The sequence below is a fragment of the Eurosta solidaginis genome, chromosome 4, assembly GCF_040869045.1.
Source record: "Eurosta solidaginis isolate ZX-2024a chromosome 4, ASM4086904v1, whole genome shotgun sequence".
Taxonomy (NCBI): domain Eukaryota; kingdom Metazoa; phylum Arthropoda; class Insecta; order Diptera; family Tephritidae; genus Eurosta; species Eurosta solidaginis.
Genome location: NC_090322.1, coordinates 86,647,191 through 86,668,168, shown reverse-complemented (window position 1 = coordinate 86,668,168; position 20,978 = coordinate 86,647,191). Strand labels below are relative to the sequence as shown.

The 20,978-nt window shown below is 39.4% G+C and overlaps 1 protein-coding gene across 1 annotated transcript; it reads right to left on the bottom strand.

Annotated features, from left to right (window-relative positions):
* Positions 1-10,601: 10,601 nt before the first annotated feature.
* Positions 10,602-11,482, bottom strand: LOC137248598 (nuclear valosin-containing protein-like). The gene is made up of 4 exons (XM_067779511.1): positions 11,448-11,482; positions 10,972-11,380; positions 10,689-10,904; positions 10,602-10,610 (listed from the first exon to the last, which is right to left on the bottom strand). Exons 2-4 carry the CDS (start codon positions 11,353-11,355, stop codon positions 10,602-10,604), a joined length of 609 nt encoding a protein of 202 aa, XP_067635612.1. The 5' UTR covers positions 11,356-11,380; positions 11,448-11,482.
* Between the last annotated feature and the right edge of the window lie 9,496 nt (positions 11,483-20,978).

The following is a 20,978-nucleotide window of genomic DNA, read 5'->3' as shown; positions in this document are numbered from 1 at the left end:
CAGTTCAGTACTCAATTGTCTTATTGAGCAAGAAAGTCAACTGTGTTATACGAAACACTAATTTGAATCAGTATGACTAACAGTACAATAAAATGAATATAGTCATATCAGTCTTCTGACGCTAGCAACACAGCGATGTACACGAAACTAAACTGAATAAAGCGCTAAAGAAAAACCGATAATAAACGAAGTATACAGTGTATTACACACGAAACCATCGTACATGTCTACAAGTAGGATATGTAGCAGCACGCACATACACAGCCACGCTCACCTGATAAAATGCTTGCTCTTGTTCGTTTTTTTTTGGGAATGCTATTTGGCACTGTCGTACTTCTTAGGTCCAAGAAAAGTGCAGGAGCTGCTAACGAAAACTGCGTAAAATTTTTATTGTAAAATTACAAAGAAATATCCTTATATACTTTCAAAGGAGCACTTGATTACATCTCTCTTTAAAATCCATATGTTTTGGACAATTTTTAATTAACAAATTGTGATTCTTTATTACCGGGAACGATTGTTAAAACACGACCAAAACCGTCGGGGGAGGTATTACTAAACGCGTTTTTGCCTCGCTTCCAAAATTTCGAATACTTTTTCGCCTTTGGACTATTGATAATAGGACAAAACGCGTCTTTTCATTTCTCTTTCCACATTTTTGGATGGGTTATTGCAGTCGACCTTGGTTTCAAACTGCTTTTCGCGGAGAACTTTTGAACGGTTAGAAAAACTTAGCACACGTGTTTGTATTCTTAATTCTGGAATAACTACGCGTCCTCAGATACCCCAATTCAACACTTTTGTGTAATTTTCTGTAGGACAATATAGGTGAACTACATTTTCATACTAAATTCGTTCAAAAAAATTTACCATCACAGCAACCCATATCTGATATTCCGCTCCTTTTTTTGTTTCCCTGCGTCGCTTTCCACGACAGCAACACCGGTAATTTTGACACTTCGTTCACTGTCAAACGCATGTTCCACGCAGGTTCCACTGAGTTCCACAATAGTTTGACACTGACCGAAATGTCAAACTGCAGTGGGTTAGAAAGAGAAAGGAATTGTTTCCTTTTCATACATATCATACTTGTATACCTGTACTATGCACGAAACCAACATGCTACTGAGTTAAAGCGACTATGATTTCAGTTTATACTCAACAATGTCATATATGTATGGGACATATGTGTTGCCGGGCACTCGTATATATTTTCTATTTTATGTGCTAGTCACACATAGTATTTGCCTGTACACATTTAGACACAATTTTTTAGCTCATGACTAAGTGCGCTAATTTTATTAGTACTCAAAGCAGACCTTTGTTTCGAAGTTACTTGAGTAACAGGAAGCAAAGAACGATAGTTGGAAATTCAATTTCATCGGTTGTTGATGTAAACATTGGCCTACCACAAGGCTCAGTACTGGCACCAATATTGTTTACAATATACATTACCGATATTAAATCAGGTTTAAAACAACGTTATATAATATTAGTATACAGATCCATCATTGAATCACATTTTATCAACTGTCCTACAATTCTACTATTAGCAAATGATACAACACAAATAAAGCAACTTCAAATACAGCAAAACAAGGCAATGCGATTAATTTTAAAATGCTCGAATTCGACACTTAGAAGTACAATGTTAAATATGTTAAATTGGCTTAGTATAAAACAGTCCATAAGTTACTTTACATTGAAATTCATTCATCATGCGAATTTAGGAATACTTCCAAAGTATCTGTGCCAGAAAATTCATTTTATTTTTTTCATTTCATTTCATTTCATTTATTTATTACGGCAAAAAAGCCTAATTCATAAATTAAATTATATTACAATTTACTATCTTATTGCTAAGGTTTTACAATATTCATAAAGTTTTGCTTTAAAAGCCCCGATTTCATTACAACTTTTTATATCTATAGGCAGTTCATTGAAACTTTTTAGACCTTTATATGAATTAATCGGGGATTGCCCGTATTGCTTTAAATGTATGAACATTTATTTCAAGAAATTTTTAATTTTATAATTTATTTAATAATTTGGGAAAAATTTAAACGTGACATCAGGACGGACAAGGCGACAGCTGTTTCGATTATACCTTGTAAATCTCTTCAAAGCCTTTTCTCCCGGAAGTGGGATTCGAACCCGCACTCCTACGATAGTTGAAATGGTTAAAAACTCGGTCAGCGACGTCATGCCTTAGTTGTTGTAAAGTTTTTCACAATTGCCTTCTTTCGCATATATTATCTTCCACACATCGCATACTTCGTATGTAGTTATGTGTTGAAGTTATGCATGTTTGTAAGGCGGTTTCATAGAAACTTGGTTTTTTATTGCTGTTTTTGTTCTATTTATAGAACTACAACGAATTAACCAAATGTTGTCTCTTTATATGAATTAATCGGGGATTGCCCGTATTGCTTTAAATGTATGAACATTTATTTCAAGCAATTTTTAATTTTATAATTAATTTAAATGTTCATACATTTAAAGCAATACGGGCAATCCCCGATTAATTCATATAAAGAGACAACATTTGGTTAATTCGTTGTAGTTCTATAAATAGAACAAAAACAGCAAAAAAAACCAAGTTTCTATGAAACCGCCTTACAAACATGCATAACTTCAACACATAACTACATACGAAGTATGTGACGTGTGGAAGATAATATATGCGAAAGAAGGCAATTGGGAAAAACTTTACAACAACTAAGGCATGACGTAGCTGAATGCGTTTGTAACCATTTCAACTATCGTAGGAGTGCGGGTTCGACTCCCACTCCCGGGAGAAAAGGCTTTGAAGAGATTTACAAGGTATAATCGAAACAGCTGTCGCCTTGCCCGTCCTGATGTCACGTTGTTTAAATTTTTCCCAAATTATTAAATAAATTATAAAATTAAAAATTGCTTTAAATAAATGTTCATACATTTGAAGCAATACGGACAATCCCCGATTAATTCATATAAATAGACAACATTTGGTTAATTCGTTGTAGTTCTATAAATAGAACAAAAACAGCAATAAAAAAACCAAGTTTCTATGAAACCGCTTTACAAACATGCATAACTTCAACACATAACTACATACGAAGTATGTGATGTGTGGAAGATAATATATGCGAAAGAAGGCAATTGGGAAAAACTATACAACAACTAAGGCATGACGTAGCTGAATGCGTTTGTAACCATTTGAACTATCGTAGGAGTGCGGGTTCGACTCCCACTCCCGGCAGAAAAGGCTTTGAAGAGATTTACAAGGTATAATCGGAACAGCTGTCACCTTGTCCGTCCTGATGTCACGTTGTTTAAATTTTTCCCAAATCATTAAATAAAATGCATTTTAATCATGAGATTCACGACTACGAAGCTATAAGTAGTAAAAATATAAGACTGCCTATGGTAAGAACTGAGTTCGCTAAGAAGACTTTAGAATACATAGGCTATACAATGTATAATGAATTACCAAATGAGATAAAAGGCTGTGAAAATATTAATAAGTTTAAAGAAAAATTTTGTAAATCAGTAAATTTGTAATGAAATTTTTGCCAATGCTGCTGATACTGCTAACTATTCGACTGCTAATAACATTTCTGTTAACTTTAATGCTAAATACATTGCCAATTAAACTGCAAATGCCCACGCTGCTGCTAAACACATAGCCGCTGGTAAAGTCAACACGAATGCTAAACCTACACCCTTGGCTGTAAACAAGATTTCTCACGATAATGCAACATTAAATGTTGCTGCTAAAACTCATGTTGAAATTACTGCTGTTAATGATATTACAACCATTAATGACAATGCTGCTTCCAGTTCCACAAACACAGGTGGTGATTCTACCTCCGCCTTTGCCTAATGTTGACAAGGCGCAACCGAGGCAGGTGACTGCCGTGCCGCCATTTTTGTATCTCGTCTTCATTCTTCGCTTACGGAAAATGATATTATTAAGTATATAGAAGGTAAGCTAGACCTTTCACAATCTATTAAAATAGGGCGAGTATAAATTTAATTTTAGTTATGATAGTGATATTTCATCGTTTAAAATATCAGTGCCAGACGCTTGTTTTGATGGAGTTCTTGAACATATATTCTGGTCGAAACATTGAGTTGTGCATTTGTTTACAAAAAAACCTAACGCCGCAGGAAGTTCAAAAAACTCAAAAATTTCTGCGGAAACAGTGAAAAAATACCTATCACCTACCAAAATGTTCGCGGCATAAGATCGAAATTAAGAACGTTTTTCCCGAATAGTTTTATTTTTACTTCTCAAGTTATAGCTTTTACTGAAACCTGGTTAAAAGCTGATAATTTTAACTCTGAACTCTTTTCACGTAAATATGTAGTTTATCGACGTGATCGTGAATCTAGAGCGGGTGGTGTCCTTATTGCTGTTGACTCGACGCTTCCATCTGAGTTGCTGCTATTGGACACCACAAATGACATTGAATTCATGGCAGTAAAGCTTGCCTTGCACAATTTTAGCCTTTTTATCTGCTGCTCGTATATATCGCCACGATCGGATATACACGTTTATACATGTCATAGTACTGTTATTTGTAGTTTGTACTCGCAATTGCGAGACAAAAACCGCCTAGCAGTTCTTGGTGATTTCAATTTATCATCAGTAAATTGGATCAATACCATCGACTCAAATTTTATGACTCCCACTACTCAGCACGAGTTTTTAAATAGCCTGCTAGAAACATCTCTTCTCCAAATTAATATTTTAAATTCTAAAAGGAAAATCTTAGACTTAGTGTTTACAGATGACTCTGCGGGTATTACTCTAACCCGAACTCCCCCATTATCCCTTCCTGAAGACCCTCTTCATCCTACGCTTGAGATAGTACTGGATGTTGCTCAACCAGTAATGCTCGATGTTTCTAAGCCGAATTCCCGACCCTGTTCGAGATGTTTTTCAAAGACGAATTTTAGTAAGCTCAATAAATTGATTTCTGACCATGACTGGTCGAGTTTTTACGCGTGTACAGACGTTGAAACATCGACTTTCTTGTTTTATAGCTCTCTTGATGCTTTCTTTGAAAGCTGTGTCCCTATTCGTTATTCTAGTACCACCACGGGTAAACCACCTTGGTTCTCAAGGCAACTATTAAGACTTGATAATATTAAATCTAGACTCTATAAGCGTTTAAAAAGATCTGGTAAAGCTATTGATTTTTCTAAATATTTAGTGGCGCGCTCCAATTTTCATCGTCTTAAACAGCAGTGTTATAAAGGTTACTTATCATGCTGCAAATTCCAATTTACTAATAATCCGAAACGTTTCTACAGATTTGTTAATTCCAAAAGGAAAACTTCTGGTTTCCCCTCTACTTTTATTTATGGGTCCAAAAACGCAAATTCTGATCACGAAATCGCAGATTTATTTGCTGAATTCTTTAAATCAACCTATTCATCCCAATGTGTCCAGTCTAATGTTAATCGATATTGCTTGGAAAGTTCTAATAATATTTTAAACCCATTTATTGATAAGGATACTGTTCTTAATAATCTTCTTGCATTGAAACCGATATCTTCACCGGGTCCAGATGGTGTTCCTAGTTGTGTACTTAAGTACTGTGCTGCCAGCTTAGCTGAGACTATCTTTAAATTATTTAAACTGTCTCTGGAATCCGGATCATTCCCATCTATTTGGAAACAATCGTTTATTATACCTTTGCATAAAAAAGGTAGTAGGTCTAATATTGAGAACTACAGAGGCATAGCTAAGCTCTCAGCTATCCCTAAAACTTTTGAGCAGATAATTACCTACCAGCTCCAATACATGTGAAGCTCTTTAATATCACCTTGTCAACATGGTTTTGTGCATCGGAGATCAACAACTACCAACTTGCTTGAATTTACGTCTTTTGTTAGGAATGGTTTTTTAGATTGCAAACAAACAGATGTAATTTACACCGACTTTAGTAAAGCATTTGACTCGGTTAATCACGAGCTCTTAATTCACAAACTTGATCTTCTGGGCTTTCCAGCGCCTTTATTAGGTTGGATTTCAAGTTATCTTGAAAATTGGACTCAGCGAGTTTTCTTCAACAACAATCTTTAAAAGTCGTTTGGTGTAACTTCTGGCGTGCTCCAGGGTAGCCATTTGGGTCGATTACTTTTTACCCTGTTCATTAACGACTTACCAAACGTTATCTTACATTCTAGAGCTTTTATGTACGCAGATGATGTAGAACTTTGTTATACATATCTGCCTTCAAACTTGTTCTGTTTTAATCAGCTTCAGGCCGATCTTGACTCATTTCAAAGCTTGTGTACTGCAAATTTACTTTTTTTGAACTGCTCTAAATGTAAGCAAATGACTTTTCACCATGTGAAGCCGGTCCTGTCATCTTATATACTTAACGGCAACCCTCTGGAGCGGATATCTGTTGTAACTGGTCTAGGTGTTATTTTTGATCCGAAATTAAATTTTACCACACATATTTCAACCACTATAAACAAAGCAACTGGTGTATTAGGTTTTATAAAACGTTGGGCTAAAGAGTTTGATGACCCTTATTTCACAAAGATCCTTTATACCTCGCTGGTACGTCCTATTCTCCAATACTGTTCATGTGTTTGGTCTCCAATCTATCAAGTCCATATTGATCGGATTGAGTCGGTCCAGAGACGGTTTTTAATTTTTGCATTACGAGGTCTCAACTGGGAATCAAGTACTCATCTTCCACCATACAGGAATAGGCTTCTTCTAATTAATTTGCCATCTCTAGATAATCGTAGAATATTACTTAGCGTCATTCACAAGCTCATCATTGGAGTGATTTACTCCCCTGACCTAATCAGTCAACTAAATTTTGCGGCTCCTTCTACGACCTCCAGACGTTCAACGTCAAAAACTCGATTAGTAAATCGATTTACGTTAAATGTAATTAGTAAATATCGGAGATGCCATAACGAAATGTACTCATTGAACATGTTAACTTATTCATTCCGTATGTTCGGAAAATTCGTCCCCATTTAAGAATTTGGTGAATCGGTTTATATTTGGAATATTATGTAGTATATACTTATTTGATATATTCGGACCTCGTGAGGTAGTATGAAACGAACGTGTTCCGAATATTCTCAATTAACGGAAGACTTCCATGAATACTCAACGTAAAGGAGCTTTCCGAAATTTCAGAATAAAAAGTGAATACTCCCTGTGTAGCAGTACCGCATAAAAGCTGAACTCTTTTGTCAAAGTCAAGACCGGAATATAAAGTTCGAAGACAATAAGCCATTTTCTTTTACATTTTTTTTGGCAGACCATGTCGGCTGCCTTTTCAATATCATCCTATCTCAAAATATTTTTCAAAAACTTCCCATTTCATGATTTGTCACAGAAACGCCCTATATTAGAATTAGATTGAAGAACGCCTCAGAATGCTTTTCATTAACTCCCTCTTATGTCAAAATGCATTGAACTTATGCTCATATAGGGAGTTTTTGAAACAAATTTTGATAGTGTATTTTTGAATAAAATTCTAAACCTACATAGCTCTTTATAAATTCACGAAATATTTAGTAGACAATGAATTATTCCCTCCAAGACCTGTTGGCATTTACAAATGTATTATCACTACGAATATACTACTAAAGGTACTTTTCTACTACAATTTTCGCTAAAGGGGATTGAATTATTCCCCGTTTTCCTCACTTCGTAAAAGCAACCCGTCCAGATTTTTCAATTTGGTAGTGTCAAAGCTCTGCCGTCATTGAAGAACGAACTTCTAGTAATTGAATCATGGTAGTAAAGCTGTGTGGAAAATAATTGGCGTATGATACTGAATTGAAGCTAAGCAATTATAAAAGACAATTGAAATAGTAAAGCTATAAAAAAGAGTGTTCGAAATAAATTAGAAAAGCAATGTAAAAACATGGCAGATCAGGATTTTTCAACTTATAGTGTTCTACAGCTACGTGCTTGCCTACGTAGTTTGCAGTTGCAGTCAAGCCGCAACACAAGTACACTCATTATACGTCTCATTAATGTGCCGGCAGACAAGTGAGGAGAATGTCCAACAATAGAATTCGACGACACACACAACGAAACATACGCTATAAATAACGACGAAGCTAACGAACGAGAAGAAGACGAAACAACTCCAGAACCTCAAGTGGCGAGCGGCACCACGAAGCAAGCGAGAAGCAAACAGAGCGGCAACACGAAGAAACAGCCGTTAATGTATTTGAGTTCGAAATGCTAAAGCGAGAAGCAGACTTGCTGCGCGTGAAAAGCATTTACGAGAAAGGGAGAACTTGCTGCTACGTGATATTGGAACAATTACTAACGCACCTGGAACGCAGGAAAAAATTGCAATAGACATGCTAAAAATTTGTTGCGCGATTATGAGGGTGGTCCAAACTTCGGAGCGTGGGTAGCACAATTTAAAAACATTGTAAATGTATACAATATTAAACAAACTGAGCAGCATGTGCTATTGCTAAGCAAGCTAAAGGACAAAGCTGTAAATTGGCTACAAAGCAAAGCTAACTTTCTATCGGAGCCTGTAGATAATTTACAAGAAGAAAAACGAATCATATTACGCCGAAAATTGGAGGCAAGAAAGTGGAAAGCAGGAGAAAAGTTCGCACATTACTTAAATGACACAATAATGTTGGCAAACCCGCTTGAAGAGGAAGAAATCGTCGAGTATGCAATAGAAGGTATAACCGACTACCGTTTAAGAACACAAGCATACTTGCAAAGCTACACCACGAAGGCTCAACTTATAAAGGCCTTTCCAATGTGGATATTAAAGCGGCAGCAACCACATCAACAGCACCAGATGGCTTACGTGAACTAAAGTGCTACAATTGCAAGATATGTGGGCAATTGGCAGCTAAATGTCTGAAACCAAAAAGAGAGTTAGGAGCATGCTACGTGTGCAGTAGCAGAGACCATCGGGCAGCAGCTTGTAACAAAAAGATAGGTGTACATTTGGTGGATGACTATGTAAGATTGTTTCATTTTGCCATTAAAAGTTATAAAAATATTTCGTTTTCATTAGAATGGTTATTGATACTGGAAGCCCAATCAGCTTTATAAAGCGGACCTGTGTCAGCGGAAAAGTGGACGTGAACAATATATTAAATTTGAATAATTCATACTTTTGTTTAAATAACGAAAAAATTTTAACTTATGGAAAGTTGTTGTGTTACGTTAAAATAAATGGCAAATTTTTCGAAATAAATTTTATAATAGCTGATGACAGTACCATGCATTATAAGGCTGTGTTGGGTAGAGATTTTTTAGAATTTTTAAATTAGTAAGAGAGGGTGAAGTTGAAGAAAATATATCGTCAATGAACCAATGTAAATCAAGTTGCATGGAAAGCGACTACAAAATAATTTCTGATACTAATAAAAAAGACAAAACTTCATATAGTAAAAATGATGCTTCAAGATTAAAACAAAACGAGTGTTATGATGACACAGTAATTGAAGTAATTAATGATTCAAGTTGTAAAGTTGATGAGAAAGACGAACAAGATTTTACCAAACAACTTTTATTAATTAATAATGAATATAACGAGAGGCCAATTTAAACGTTAGTTCTAAATTAAATTTTTATCACACAAGTAAGCTATACGAAATTTTTAGGAAGTACTATGATAATACTAAACGCTCCGATGAACCTAAAATTAAGAGTAAAACGAGTGAGCGAGGTAAAGTCGTAGATCTGTTTAGTGAAGAACTGATAGAAAAAGGGGCCAAAGCCGTCCAACAAAGTCATAGAGAGATTAGAGCACAAGCTACAGAAAACGAAAAGCGATCACAATCTTATAATAATACGTACGTTAACAGTAAACGGCGGGTTGCGAACCAGTACAAAGAAGGAGATTGTTTTGGTTAAAAATTTTGATTCAACTGCGGGTGTAAGTAGAAAGTTAATTCCTAAATTTAGAGGACCCTATAAGATTTCAAAAGTTTTACGTAATTACCGATACGTTATAGAGGATGTGGAAGGTTTCCAACGGTCCAGGACACCTTATAAAGAAGTATGGGCTGTTACAAATATACGACCATGGCTTAATAAAAGAACAAACTTAAAAAACACTCAAGATCAGGGGATCTAATGGTCAGAATGGCCGAATTTTAGCAAGTTAGCCCATGTATGTATATATTGTAGATAGCCAATCCATGTACGTGCGAAGCATGTATATGCCATACGTATATAAATAAGTGGTACCACACCCAGTTAGAACGCTACTTGTTAGATAATGCATTAAATTATCCGTAGTGCTACAAAAACTATGCGTGAGTAATTGAAAAAGTTTACATTAGTTTGTTAAGACAGAGTGACAAATCCTCACGTATATTTTTCTATACATGTGAGCAGCCTTCTCTTTTACGTTCACTAAATTCTGGTACTAAGCTTTCATATATTTTTTCTCTTTTCAATATGCTGTTCATATGCCATATATAACATGATTTATACAGCAACGAATGTCATAAAGCTATGCGTTAGCGTTATGGCATAAATAACATATTATCTAGCTGTTGTATTTATCTGATATTCCTAATGCATATATAATGAAGTAATTAACAAATTATATAGCTGTTATACTTATCCCATAGTCCTAACGCATCTATAACGAAAAAAATAACACTTAATTTTTTTTTTTATAAAATTTTTATTAAAATGAATATTTAAAAATTTGGAATACATTATTGAAATACAATTGTGAAACAACTATACGTTCCATATCTTTTTGTGCCAGCGAACGATTCGATGATATAGCATCAATTTCATCATTAAATAAAACGCTAGGTGCATAAATTGGCGCTTGCTCGAATACATCGCGTATACGTTCTTCAGATTCATCCAACACGCCAGCTATTAATTCTGTAGCAGCAACATCTATTAATGGCAAATTTAATTGCTGTAAAGAAAAATATATAGTATATATAAAATAAAGGTTTACGTTTATAAATTGCATGTATATATACGCCAGCAATTGCATGCGCAAGTAACGTTTTTCCAGATCCAGGCGGTCCGTGTAATAATAAACCACGAGGTGGCATTAAACCCAAAGCAAAATATATATCTGGTGCTTTTATATGTATTAATAATTCGCAAAGTACTTTTGAAGTTTTCTCCATACCACCAATATCTTGAAAAGTTTCACGCGATTTACGTAGTACTACCTCTTTTTTGAATTTATGTACGTTGCGGTTGTTGATTGGAAGCAACACTTGAAAATGGTCCGGAATCGTTATTTTGTTGTTGTTGCTGATAATTGGATAAACGATTCCAACGTTGATTTTGTTGATGTTGCAATTGTTGCTGTTGTTGTTGACGGTATTGCTGTGTATGTTGGTCATTTCAATCATATGGTTGAGACGAAGCCCTATCGTTCTTTTCTCATGATATTAAGCGTGCATTAAAATTTTCGTTCGTATATTGTATATCTACTAATACATACCTCCGTTCAACAGCAACTTACGCATTTTATTCGGTCATTGTTGGTTTTCTTGATCAGAAGATTCTGGGAATTCGTGGCATTTGTGGGCTCCAGTTGCTGCTACAGACCCAGCACTGCCAATTGCATCTGCATTTTACTAGACGATCCCTTGGTAGAGTAAGCATTAATTTTATTTAGTATAACTCCAGAAAGGGAGTTTCTACTATTAGAAGCGGTGGCATCTTTTCTTTTTTAATTCAATTGAAGTTTCAGCATTAAATTAATTAAATTTACATACTATTAATATTTTTTTACGCGTGCAATCTGTCAAGAAAGCAAAACAAATGAGTGGGAATGCATAAAATAGACAATAATGCAAAAATGATATATCCTCTTCCCTCTCTGACATTCAGCCAGAACCATGGCGGAACCATACAAGGTGGTAGCATGGTGACATAGCTACAAACATACATAAAAGTTCCACGTACTTTGTTTTTGTAAATCGATGGACTAATGTCAAAATCGTAATGCGCCGGAAGTTGATGTAGCAAATCACATTAAAAAAAGACAAATCAGTGGTCACCGTTGTACCACCTGGTATAGTTCCGCCATAGCCAGAACAAACTTGTTTTTGTTGTAGAGGAGATGACAGCTGAAGATTTTGCATTTGTATACGTGAATGCGTTAGGCAGTTTTTGCTGGGCGGTGTTAATTTAAATTATAGTCGTTAGCTCAAGCTTATTATTTATTGTCTCTTTTACTCTTAATAACTTTGTAACTATTGTAAAGTAATTCACTCTAACGCATATGTAAATGTATGGTTCATCACGTCTCTTAAATAATAGATACTATTCGTTCTTACGCATGTGCAAACATATAGCGAGTGCTTTGTTAAAAATGTATGCGTACTGATATATCAGAGAAGCTTCAAGAAAATAGAATGCAGTAGGTATGCCTGTCGTAAGAGGCCACTAAAATACCAGATTCAAGGGGCTGTGTAGCGCAACCCTTCAGGTTGCCAGCGCAATATATAGCTTCTCCAAACCCAATTGTCAACCTCACCTATCCGTGGCGAATCCTGTTTCACTAACATACGAGGCTCTGGCGACCCTAAGCTTCTCATGGAATTTGGGGTTGGGGAGGAATGGCCTGAAGGTTTAATGTGGCCACATAAATCGTTCCCGATTTGGACGGGCTAGCACCTTAATGGTGCTGTGGTACCGGAGCGTACCGGATCTGTATCCGGCAAAGGACCATCACATCGATAACACTCCCAAAAGCCTTCGGGAAGCAACCTTATCGCTACAACAACAAAAACAGAATGCAATAAAGTTCAGTTGTTAAGTGAAATCGGACGAACATGGCTGTTTAATTTATGGGCTACATGATTGCAGTAAAACTTATTACATCGACGATGTTCTGGAGTATTTGAAAAGTTCACTTCAAAAATACAGGCAGGATAAGGTTGGGCTGACAAGAGATGAATCAATGGCAAAGTTTAAAGAAAGATCATCCTTAAAACAATATATGCCACTCAAATCAGTAAAACGTGGAATGAAAATGTGGCTGCGATGTGAATCTGAGACGGGATACATATATGATTTCAATATATACAACAGAAGAGAACAAAATCAATACGATGGAACTTTAGGCGAACGTGTGGTTAAAGCTTTAGTTAGTACAATTAAAGAAAAATAGAAAAAATTTACCACCAATAAACGAAAAATGGGAAAGAAATGGGTCTTTGTTCAGGGTCAGCACATCTGGTCATTAATATCAAACTGCAGCCGTACGCAGATCCCAATCACCAAGCCGTTTGTCTCAACGAAAAAAGGGAGCTGGGCAACGTATCCTTGCTTTTGCCAATTCCTATTGAGACTCGAAGACGTTGCGTAAAGTGTGCGCAGGGCAAAACACAAACCAGAACGAGACAAATTTGACAGCAATGTGATATATCACTTTGCAAGATGTGCTTCGCGAAATATACTCAAAAATAAATTAGATTCATACATAATTTTCGAAATTTAAAAATTGTGTGTTTACTTTTTAAACATTTTTCTTGGAAGTAATATACTTTTTTGTAAAACTTTTATTTTTATTTTTTTCAATAAATGATTATCCATCAATATGAAAATGTTTTATTATTATTTGTTCGCTGAGAACTGCTGGTACAAATGTTGTACCACACAATAGTACAATGTTGTACCAGCCCCCCCCCCCCCCTCCAGCCAAATCACAAAAATTTAAAATTTTTAAATGCAAATAGTCTAATTATCTGTATCTTAATTACTTGAAACTAATTAAATTATATTTACTTAACAGGCTGAATGCCGGTCCAAAAGGGTTAAACATAAATTCAGCGCGTCTCCAATTACCTTCACCACCAAAGAGGTTGAGGACGCCATCGGTCATGCTAAACCTTCCAAAGCAGTGGGCCCAGACGGCATAGCCATGCCGATGCTTAAAAGCCTAGGGAAAGAGGGTTTCAAATATTTAGCACATGTCTTCAACCTGTCTCTTTCCACCTTTGTCATTTCCGAAAAATGGAAAATGGCCAAGGTGATCATGCTACTAAAGCCTGGGAAACCAGCTAACATAGAAGAGCCTTATCGCCCGATATCTCTCCTATCGCCAGTAGCCAAGACGCTTGAAGCCATTTTGCTCCCCTACTTCAAAGCAAATTTGTAGCTAGCCTGTCATCAGCATGGCTTTAGAAAACTCCATAGCACCATCACCGCGTTAAATGCCATTGGCACCCAGATAAATTGCGGTTTAAATCAAAACCCCCACCATAGAACAGTACTCGTTGCGCTAGACCTATCAAAAGCTTTTGATACGGTCAACCATGGCACGTTACTGCAAGACCTAGAAGGGTCTACCCTTCCCCCATGTCTTAAAAGGTGGACCGCAAAGTATTTGGGTGGTCGGCAGGCATCGGTGCAAATTATAAAAGAATCATCTAAACCAAGAATAATTAAACAACGGGTGCCACAAGGTTGTGTCCTATCCCCACTTTTGTTTAACTTCTACATATCAAAGGTACCTTCGCCACCAGAAGGGGTTACTATCGTTTCCTACGCCGATGACTGCACAATAATGGCCACAGGCTCAGGCCATAGACCGATGAGCTTTGCAACAGAATAAACGGCAACCTACCTGATCTCTCCAGTTTTTTCGCCTCGCGAAACCTGGCGTTATCACCGACTAAATCCTCCGCGACCTTATTTACAACGTGGACGTCCCAAATGTCGACCACTTTGAACATCCACGTCGATGGCACTATGCTACCGACTGTCCTCTGATTTTCTCAATTTGTGATCGGTCGCAGTTATTAGGTGGGGCGAAGCACCGCTACAACAACAACAACAAGGAACACTACGCAAATTAGAAGAGAAGCTCGACTGTAGATCTGTTGTTGTAGCGATAAGGTTGCTCCCCGAAGGCTTTGGGGAGTGTTATCGATGTGATGGCCCTTTGCCGGATACACATCCGTTACGCTCCGGTGCCATAGCACCATAAAGGTGCTAGCCCGACCATCTCGGGAACGATTTATGTGGCCACATTAAACCTTCAGGCCATCCCCTCCCTCCCCACCCCAAGTTCCATGAGGAGCTTGTGGTCGCCAGAGCCTCGTCTGTTAGTGAAACAAGATTCGCCGCGGGTGGGTGAGGTTGACAATTGGGTTTGGAGAAGCTATATGTTGCGCTGGCAACCTGAGGGGTTACGCTACATAGCCCCTTGAATCTGGTATTTTAGTCGCCTCTAACGACAGGCGTGCCTTAGATCTCTTCGGAGGTTATCGCGCCTTACATTTTTTTTTTATTTTTTTATAAAGATTTCGTATTATTGTTGTCGAGATTTATATGCGTCTTTTGACACCTCTTTCGATATTTTTGGACGCGTCTTAGCAGTGTTGTTGTTGTTGTTGTAGCAATATTTCGCCCTACCTAATAGCTGCGATCGATCACAAATTGTCATCAGTATAGTCTAACGGGAGTCCAAGGAAACTTGCTGTTTCGACAGGGGTGGACCATAATGAAAGGTGTGTTAGAAGCGTTGGTTCCACATTACAACTAAAGAGATGGTTGGTGTCATGTGGGGACACATTGCAAGCGGGGCATACATTTTGTATGTTGTTGTTGTTGTTGTTGTTGTAGCGATAAGGTTGCTCCCCGAAGGCTTTGGGGAGTGTTATCGATGTAATGGTCCTTTGCCGGATACAGATCCGCTACCACAGTACCATTAAGGTGCTAGCCCGACCATTTCGGGAACGATTTATGTGGCCACATTAAACCTTCAGGCCATACCCTCCCTCCCCACCCCCAAGTTCCATGAGGAGCTTGGGGTCGCCGGAGCCTCCTCTGTTAGTTAAACAGGATTCGCCGCGGATAGGTGAGGTTGACAATTGGGTTTGGAGAAGCTATATATTGCGCTGGCAACCTGAAGGGTTGCGCTACACAGCCTTTTGAATCTGGTATTTCAGTCGTCTCTTACGACAGGCATACCTACCGCGGGAATATTCTGACCCCCTAACCCGCTGGGGTGACATTTTGTATGTCGGGGTTGATTCTGGATAGGTACGAGTTTAACCTGTTACAGTATCCAGAACTAGGTTGAGCAAGAGTGACACGCGTTTTCCTGGGGAGTATGCGTTCCTCTGCCACAAGTTTTGGGTACTTTTCTTTGAGTACTGGATTCACCGGGTAATTCCCGGCATAAAGGTCCGACGCCTGTTTATGGAGTTCACCAAGGACCTGCTTGTGTTTTTTCGCTTCATACGGCTGGGTTCTCAGGTGCCGTGTTTCCTCAAAATGCGTACGGCGGTTTCTCCTTAAGCCCCTAGTGTTGGCTCATCAATCAGATGTCTGTTTGGATGCCCAGGTTTCTAGGTATTCAACAGGAACTGTTTGGTTAGCATCTCATTTCTCTCGCTGATGGGGAGTATTCTCGCCTTATTACGTAGATGGTGTTCTGGGGACCTAAGAAGACAGCCCGTGGCGATTCTGAGAGCAGTATTTTGGCAGGCCTGTAGCTTCTTCCAGTGGGTAGTCTTTAGGCTTGGCAACTATATGGGTGACGCGTAGCACGTAAACGGCTGGCCAATTGCTTTTATGTAGTAATTAGCGTTTCTTTATCTTTTCCCCAGGTACTTCCAGCAAGGGATTTGAGGATTTTATTACGGCTCTGGATTTTCGGAACAATTGCGGCTGCGTACTCACCAAAATGTAGATCCTGATCAAACGTCACACCCAAGATGTTGGGGTTTAGGACATTCGGTAGCGTAGTGCCATCGACGGGGATGTTCAAAATGGTCGACATTTGGGACGTCCAAGTTGCAAATAGGGCCGCGGATGATTTTGTCGGTGATAATGCCAGGTTTCGCGAGGCGAAAAAAGTGGAAAAATCAGGGAGATAGCTGTTTATTCTGTTGCAGAGCTCATCGATCTGTGGGCCTGGGCCTGTGGCCATTATTGCGCAGTCATCGGCGTATGAAACGATAGTGACTCCTTCTGGCGGTGAAGGTAGCTTAGATATGCAGAAATTAAACAAAAGTGGGGATTATATTAATATTATAATAATAATAATAATAATCTTTGGGATACACGTAACCGATCTTCCCCGCCCTTGGTAGGAAGGCTACCGAGCAGTTCTCCAAGAGTGCGGTTCATGATTCAGTCTTATGCACCCGCAGAATATTATTTTAAGTCATTCCACGACCGCCCTACTTGAAACTTGTAGCATGGCCGGGAATATACCATCTGGGCCCGGCGATTTAAACTTAGGAAACGTCTTCACTGCCCATTCGATCTTGGTAACGGTCACCAAGCCCGACACTACCCGCTCCGTGATCAAAGTGTGAGTGCTACCTGCTGGCTCTTCTAAACCATCTTCCGATGGAAAATGTGTATCGAGAAGCACCTCAAGGGATTCTCCACTATTACGTGACCATTCCCTGTTCTCTTTCTTTATTAGTCCCTGGACTATATTTCCCCTTGCTAGGAATTTTCTCAACTGTGCTGTTTCGCTGGAGCACTCTATGTCCGTACAGAAACTTTTCCATGAGAGTCTCTTCGCCCTGGAAATTTTACGCTTGTAGATCCTCAGTAGATCCCTGTACTCATCCAGACACGCTTCGCTTTCCGCGGTCTTTGCGAGCTTAAACATTTCTTTTACCTGTCTTCTTAGAAGATTCAGCTCATTTCTCCACCATGGCGGCTTTGCTTTTCCTCTGAATCTTCTTAGAGGGCAAGCTTTGTTATACGCAGTCATAAACATCCTCGTTAGGAATTCATTCGACTCCTCCAGTTCCTCCACATTGGCAACCTCTTTGGCTTGTCCCAGTTTTGTTTCTACCAGTTTCTGGAATTTAGTCCAGTTCGTTGATCTTGGGCCTACCTTCTCTACCCAATTTAGGGGGATGCTGAAGCTGATATACGCATGGTCGGAGAAGGATGGTCTATCAAGAACCATCCAATCATAACTTGATATATCACGCTCGGAGCTCAATGTAATATCCAGAACATTTCTGGATGTTGGACCAATGTATGTAGCGACATTTCCCCTGTTGGCTATCTGCAAATTGTTTTGCAGGATGTAACAAAATAGAGATTCGCCTCTATCGTTCGTATCTGCTCCTCCCACGCATAGTGGTACGTATTTGCCTCTGCGCATATGACCAACCGCCTTTTGCTCCCTTTCTCCTGTACTACCTTTTGCACTCCATTTTTGGAACCTCCGCAGCATGGGCCATGTAGCAGGAAGCCAAGATAAATGCCTGCTTATTCTTTTGCTCAACGGCCACCGCTACGAGGTCCTCAGTGGTGTAATTAGGCAGCATATATTAATGCAGCTGTTTCCTTACCATTACTGCAGCTCGCACCCGTCCTTCCGTTTGCGCGTAGTAAACGCCAAATCTGCGCGCGCTCAGTCCAGAAACTTTTCCTCCCGATGAGAGCCACGGCTGCTGGATCAGCGTCATGTCAAACGAACCTCCCTCAAGTGTTAGGAAGAGTTCGCTCGACGCCACTTTACTGTGTTGGAGGTTTATCTGTAGGACTCGCAGCACCATTGGGCTGTTTGTCCCCCTCTAGCACCTTCGTTGTGACGTCGTCGTCCTCCTCTTGCCCTTTTGGTTTAGAGTATTCGAGGTCCTCTTCAGCCTCTCGTAGCTGTTGTGCCGGGTGTTCCTCTGTTGGAGTGACAGCACCATTTGGTGGTTGGTCCTCTACTAACACCTTCGTGGTGACATCGGGGACCTCCACCTGTCTTTTTTCCCTTAGGCTTTTGAGGTCCTTTTCGACTTCGCCCACCTCTAGCGTGTTGGGATTTTTATCCTCATTTCCTGAGTCGCATGTAAATTTTGCCAGTGCCAAAGGACATTTTGCCAAGCTGCGTGTACAAAATATCCTCCGCCTGCTTGTTTATTTGGAAGATGTAGAACTGACCTTCCTCGGTAGGCCGAGATACAGTAAGTACCTTCCAATCCTGTGTCGGTATGTTCGGATTCTGATTCTGCAGAAGTCGCAGTGTATCCTCTGACTTCATCACGCATGGTATCCATACCTTAACTTTTGGTACCGTGGGAATTTGCGCTTAATCCACCACCTCAAACCGCGCGTTCGTGCCTTGCCTTTGGAGGTTTGGAAGCACTTCCTCCAGCCACCGCAAGCTCGCGATGTTGTTGCACGCTATCATCTTCATACCATTATACCGTCCCCCGAATCAAAGGTTGGAAGACAAGTAGCAGATTCTCAACAAAAAACACTGTAAGCCAACCGATGAAGTTCTTCGGTGTGACTTACATACCAAAATAGACTGAGAACTTCGGCTATTATATACCATACAACAAAAGTGACACATGCTTGGCTGACAAATCAAATTGGATTCTACAAAGTATTTTCACTAAAACAAAAAGCCCTATCCACTTTCACAACACAACAATATTCATTATGTTAATCGGGAAAAAGTGAGATACAAAGAAAGCTTAAGAATTATGCAAAATAGAGAGAGAACTGTCAATAGAAAGCAAGACACAGCTGACATCTCCGCCGCATATCTTTTATGTTTATAAGGTTTTGTTTATATTTTCATATTCGTAGGTATTCACTTAAACACACACTTTCATACACACGACATATGTAAACAAAACATACCAATTATGTTTGATGATCAAAGTTCGGTTGAATGACAAGTGTACTACATATAACTAGTACCACTTTTATATTTATAATTGTTATGCATAACTTAGTTACTTTATAATAAAATTGTGTAGTTTGTGACGCCTTCGATGTAATCCAGGGATACATACATTTACATATGCATGTCTTTTGATTATTTTTAACCCAAATTTCTTTCAATAAATTCTTTTATGTACATTGTTGTTGTTTGTGATAAAAATGGCTAAATAAATTCGGCTTCGCTCCTGAAGAGGTTAAGGTGCTTAGCGAAGCGTTAAGCCGAAATAGGGGAGTTTTATTTAACTTTGCACTAAGCAAATAATGGTCAAAAAGCCTATTTCTACTGCGGCAAACGACATAATTGACCGCGCTTCCCAAGGCAGTCGGTTCTATGTACCGGAGCGACTCGGGATTTTTCCCGACCAAGGACTGTCATTTCAGTGTGACCCCATTTAATTTGTTTCGTCCCTCCCACAAATTGTCATCCTCCCAGCAGCTCCTTGCAGCAGGACTGCTACATATTCTCTTACTCCGGGAAGGTATCGAACCCAATCCGGGTCCGTCTCCTGACCCCGGTCATGAGAAATGGTTTTGCTGCATTTGCCAGAAAAGAATCTTTTTAGGACGGTCATACTCTGTTCAGTGTGTCTCGTGCAAGGGATGGTTGCATCGGACAGGTTGTTCTGGGCTTGATCCCAAAACCCGACGTCCACGTAACTTTTATAAATCTTTTGTGGCTCCTTGCTGCTCACGCCCAAGGGCGTCCCGTAGTCTACGCCTAAGCGTATCCCCACTACCTTCCAGCAGCTTCGCTGCTCAGCAAGCCACAACAAGTACCCGCTGCTGCTCGCGCCCCACGGCGCCAACAACTCAAACAGCTGATACCACTCATAACTACTACCTTCGTAGTAGAGCTGGTAGCAATGCTGAGCATCAGCCCCTGCCCCGTCTTCTTCCCCCCCCCCCCCTCTTTTCTGGCAGCAATCGTGCAGGTCAGGGAAACAGACTCTTAGTCCCTGCCTCCGTTTGCACCGTCTGCCAGCACAGAATATATAGGTTTGCGACATCCGCTCAATGCAGCTCCTGCCTTGGGTGGTGCCACTTTCCTAGATGTTCTGGTCTCCGCGACGGCAACCTCCCGACGGGTTTCATCGCGCCATGTTGCCAGGTCGCAAACCCAAATCATCCGGGTACCCCAATGCTTGCCCAAGGGCGCCCAGCCCCAAGGCCACAACAGCAATTGCGTCCTGGCCTTCCACAACCTAGGCGTAGTCACCCCTCACTTACCCCTAGAGTGGCGGCGTCACCCCTCATGCACTTCAGAATTCTGCAGTTCAACTGTAATGGACTAACTGGGAAGATTACGGAGATAGTC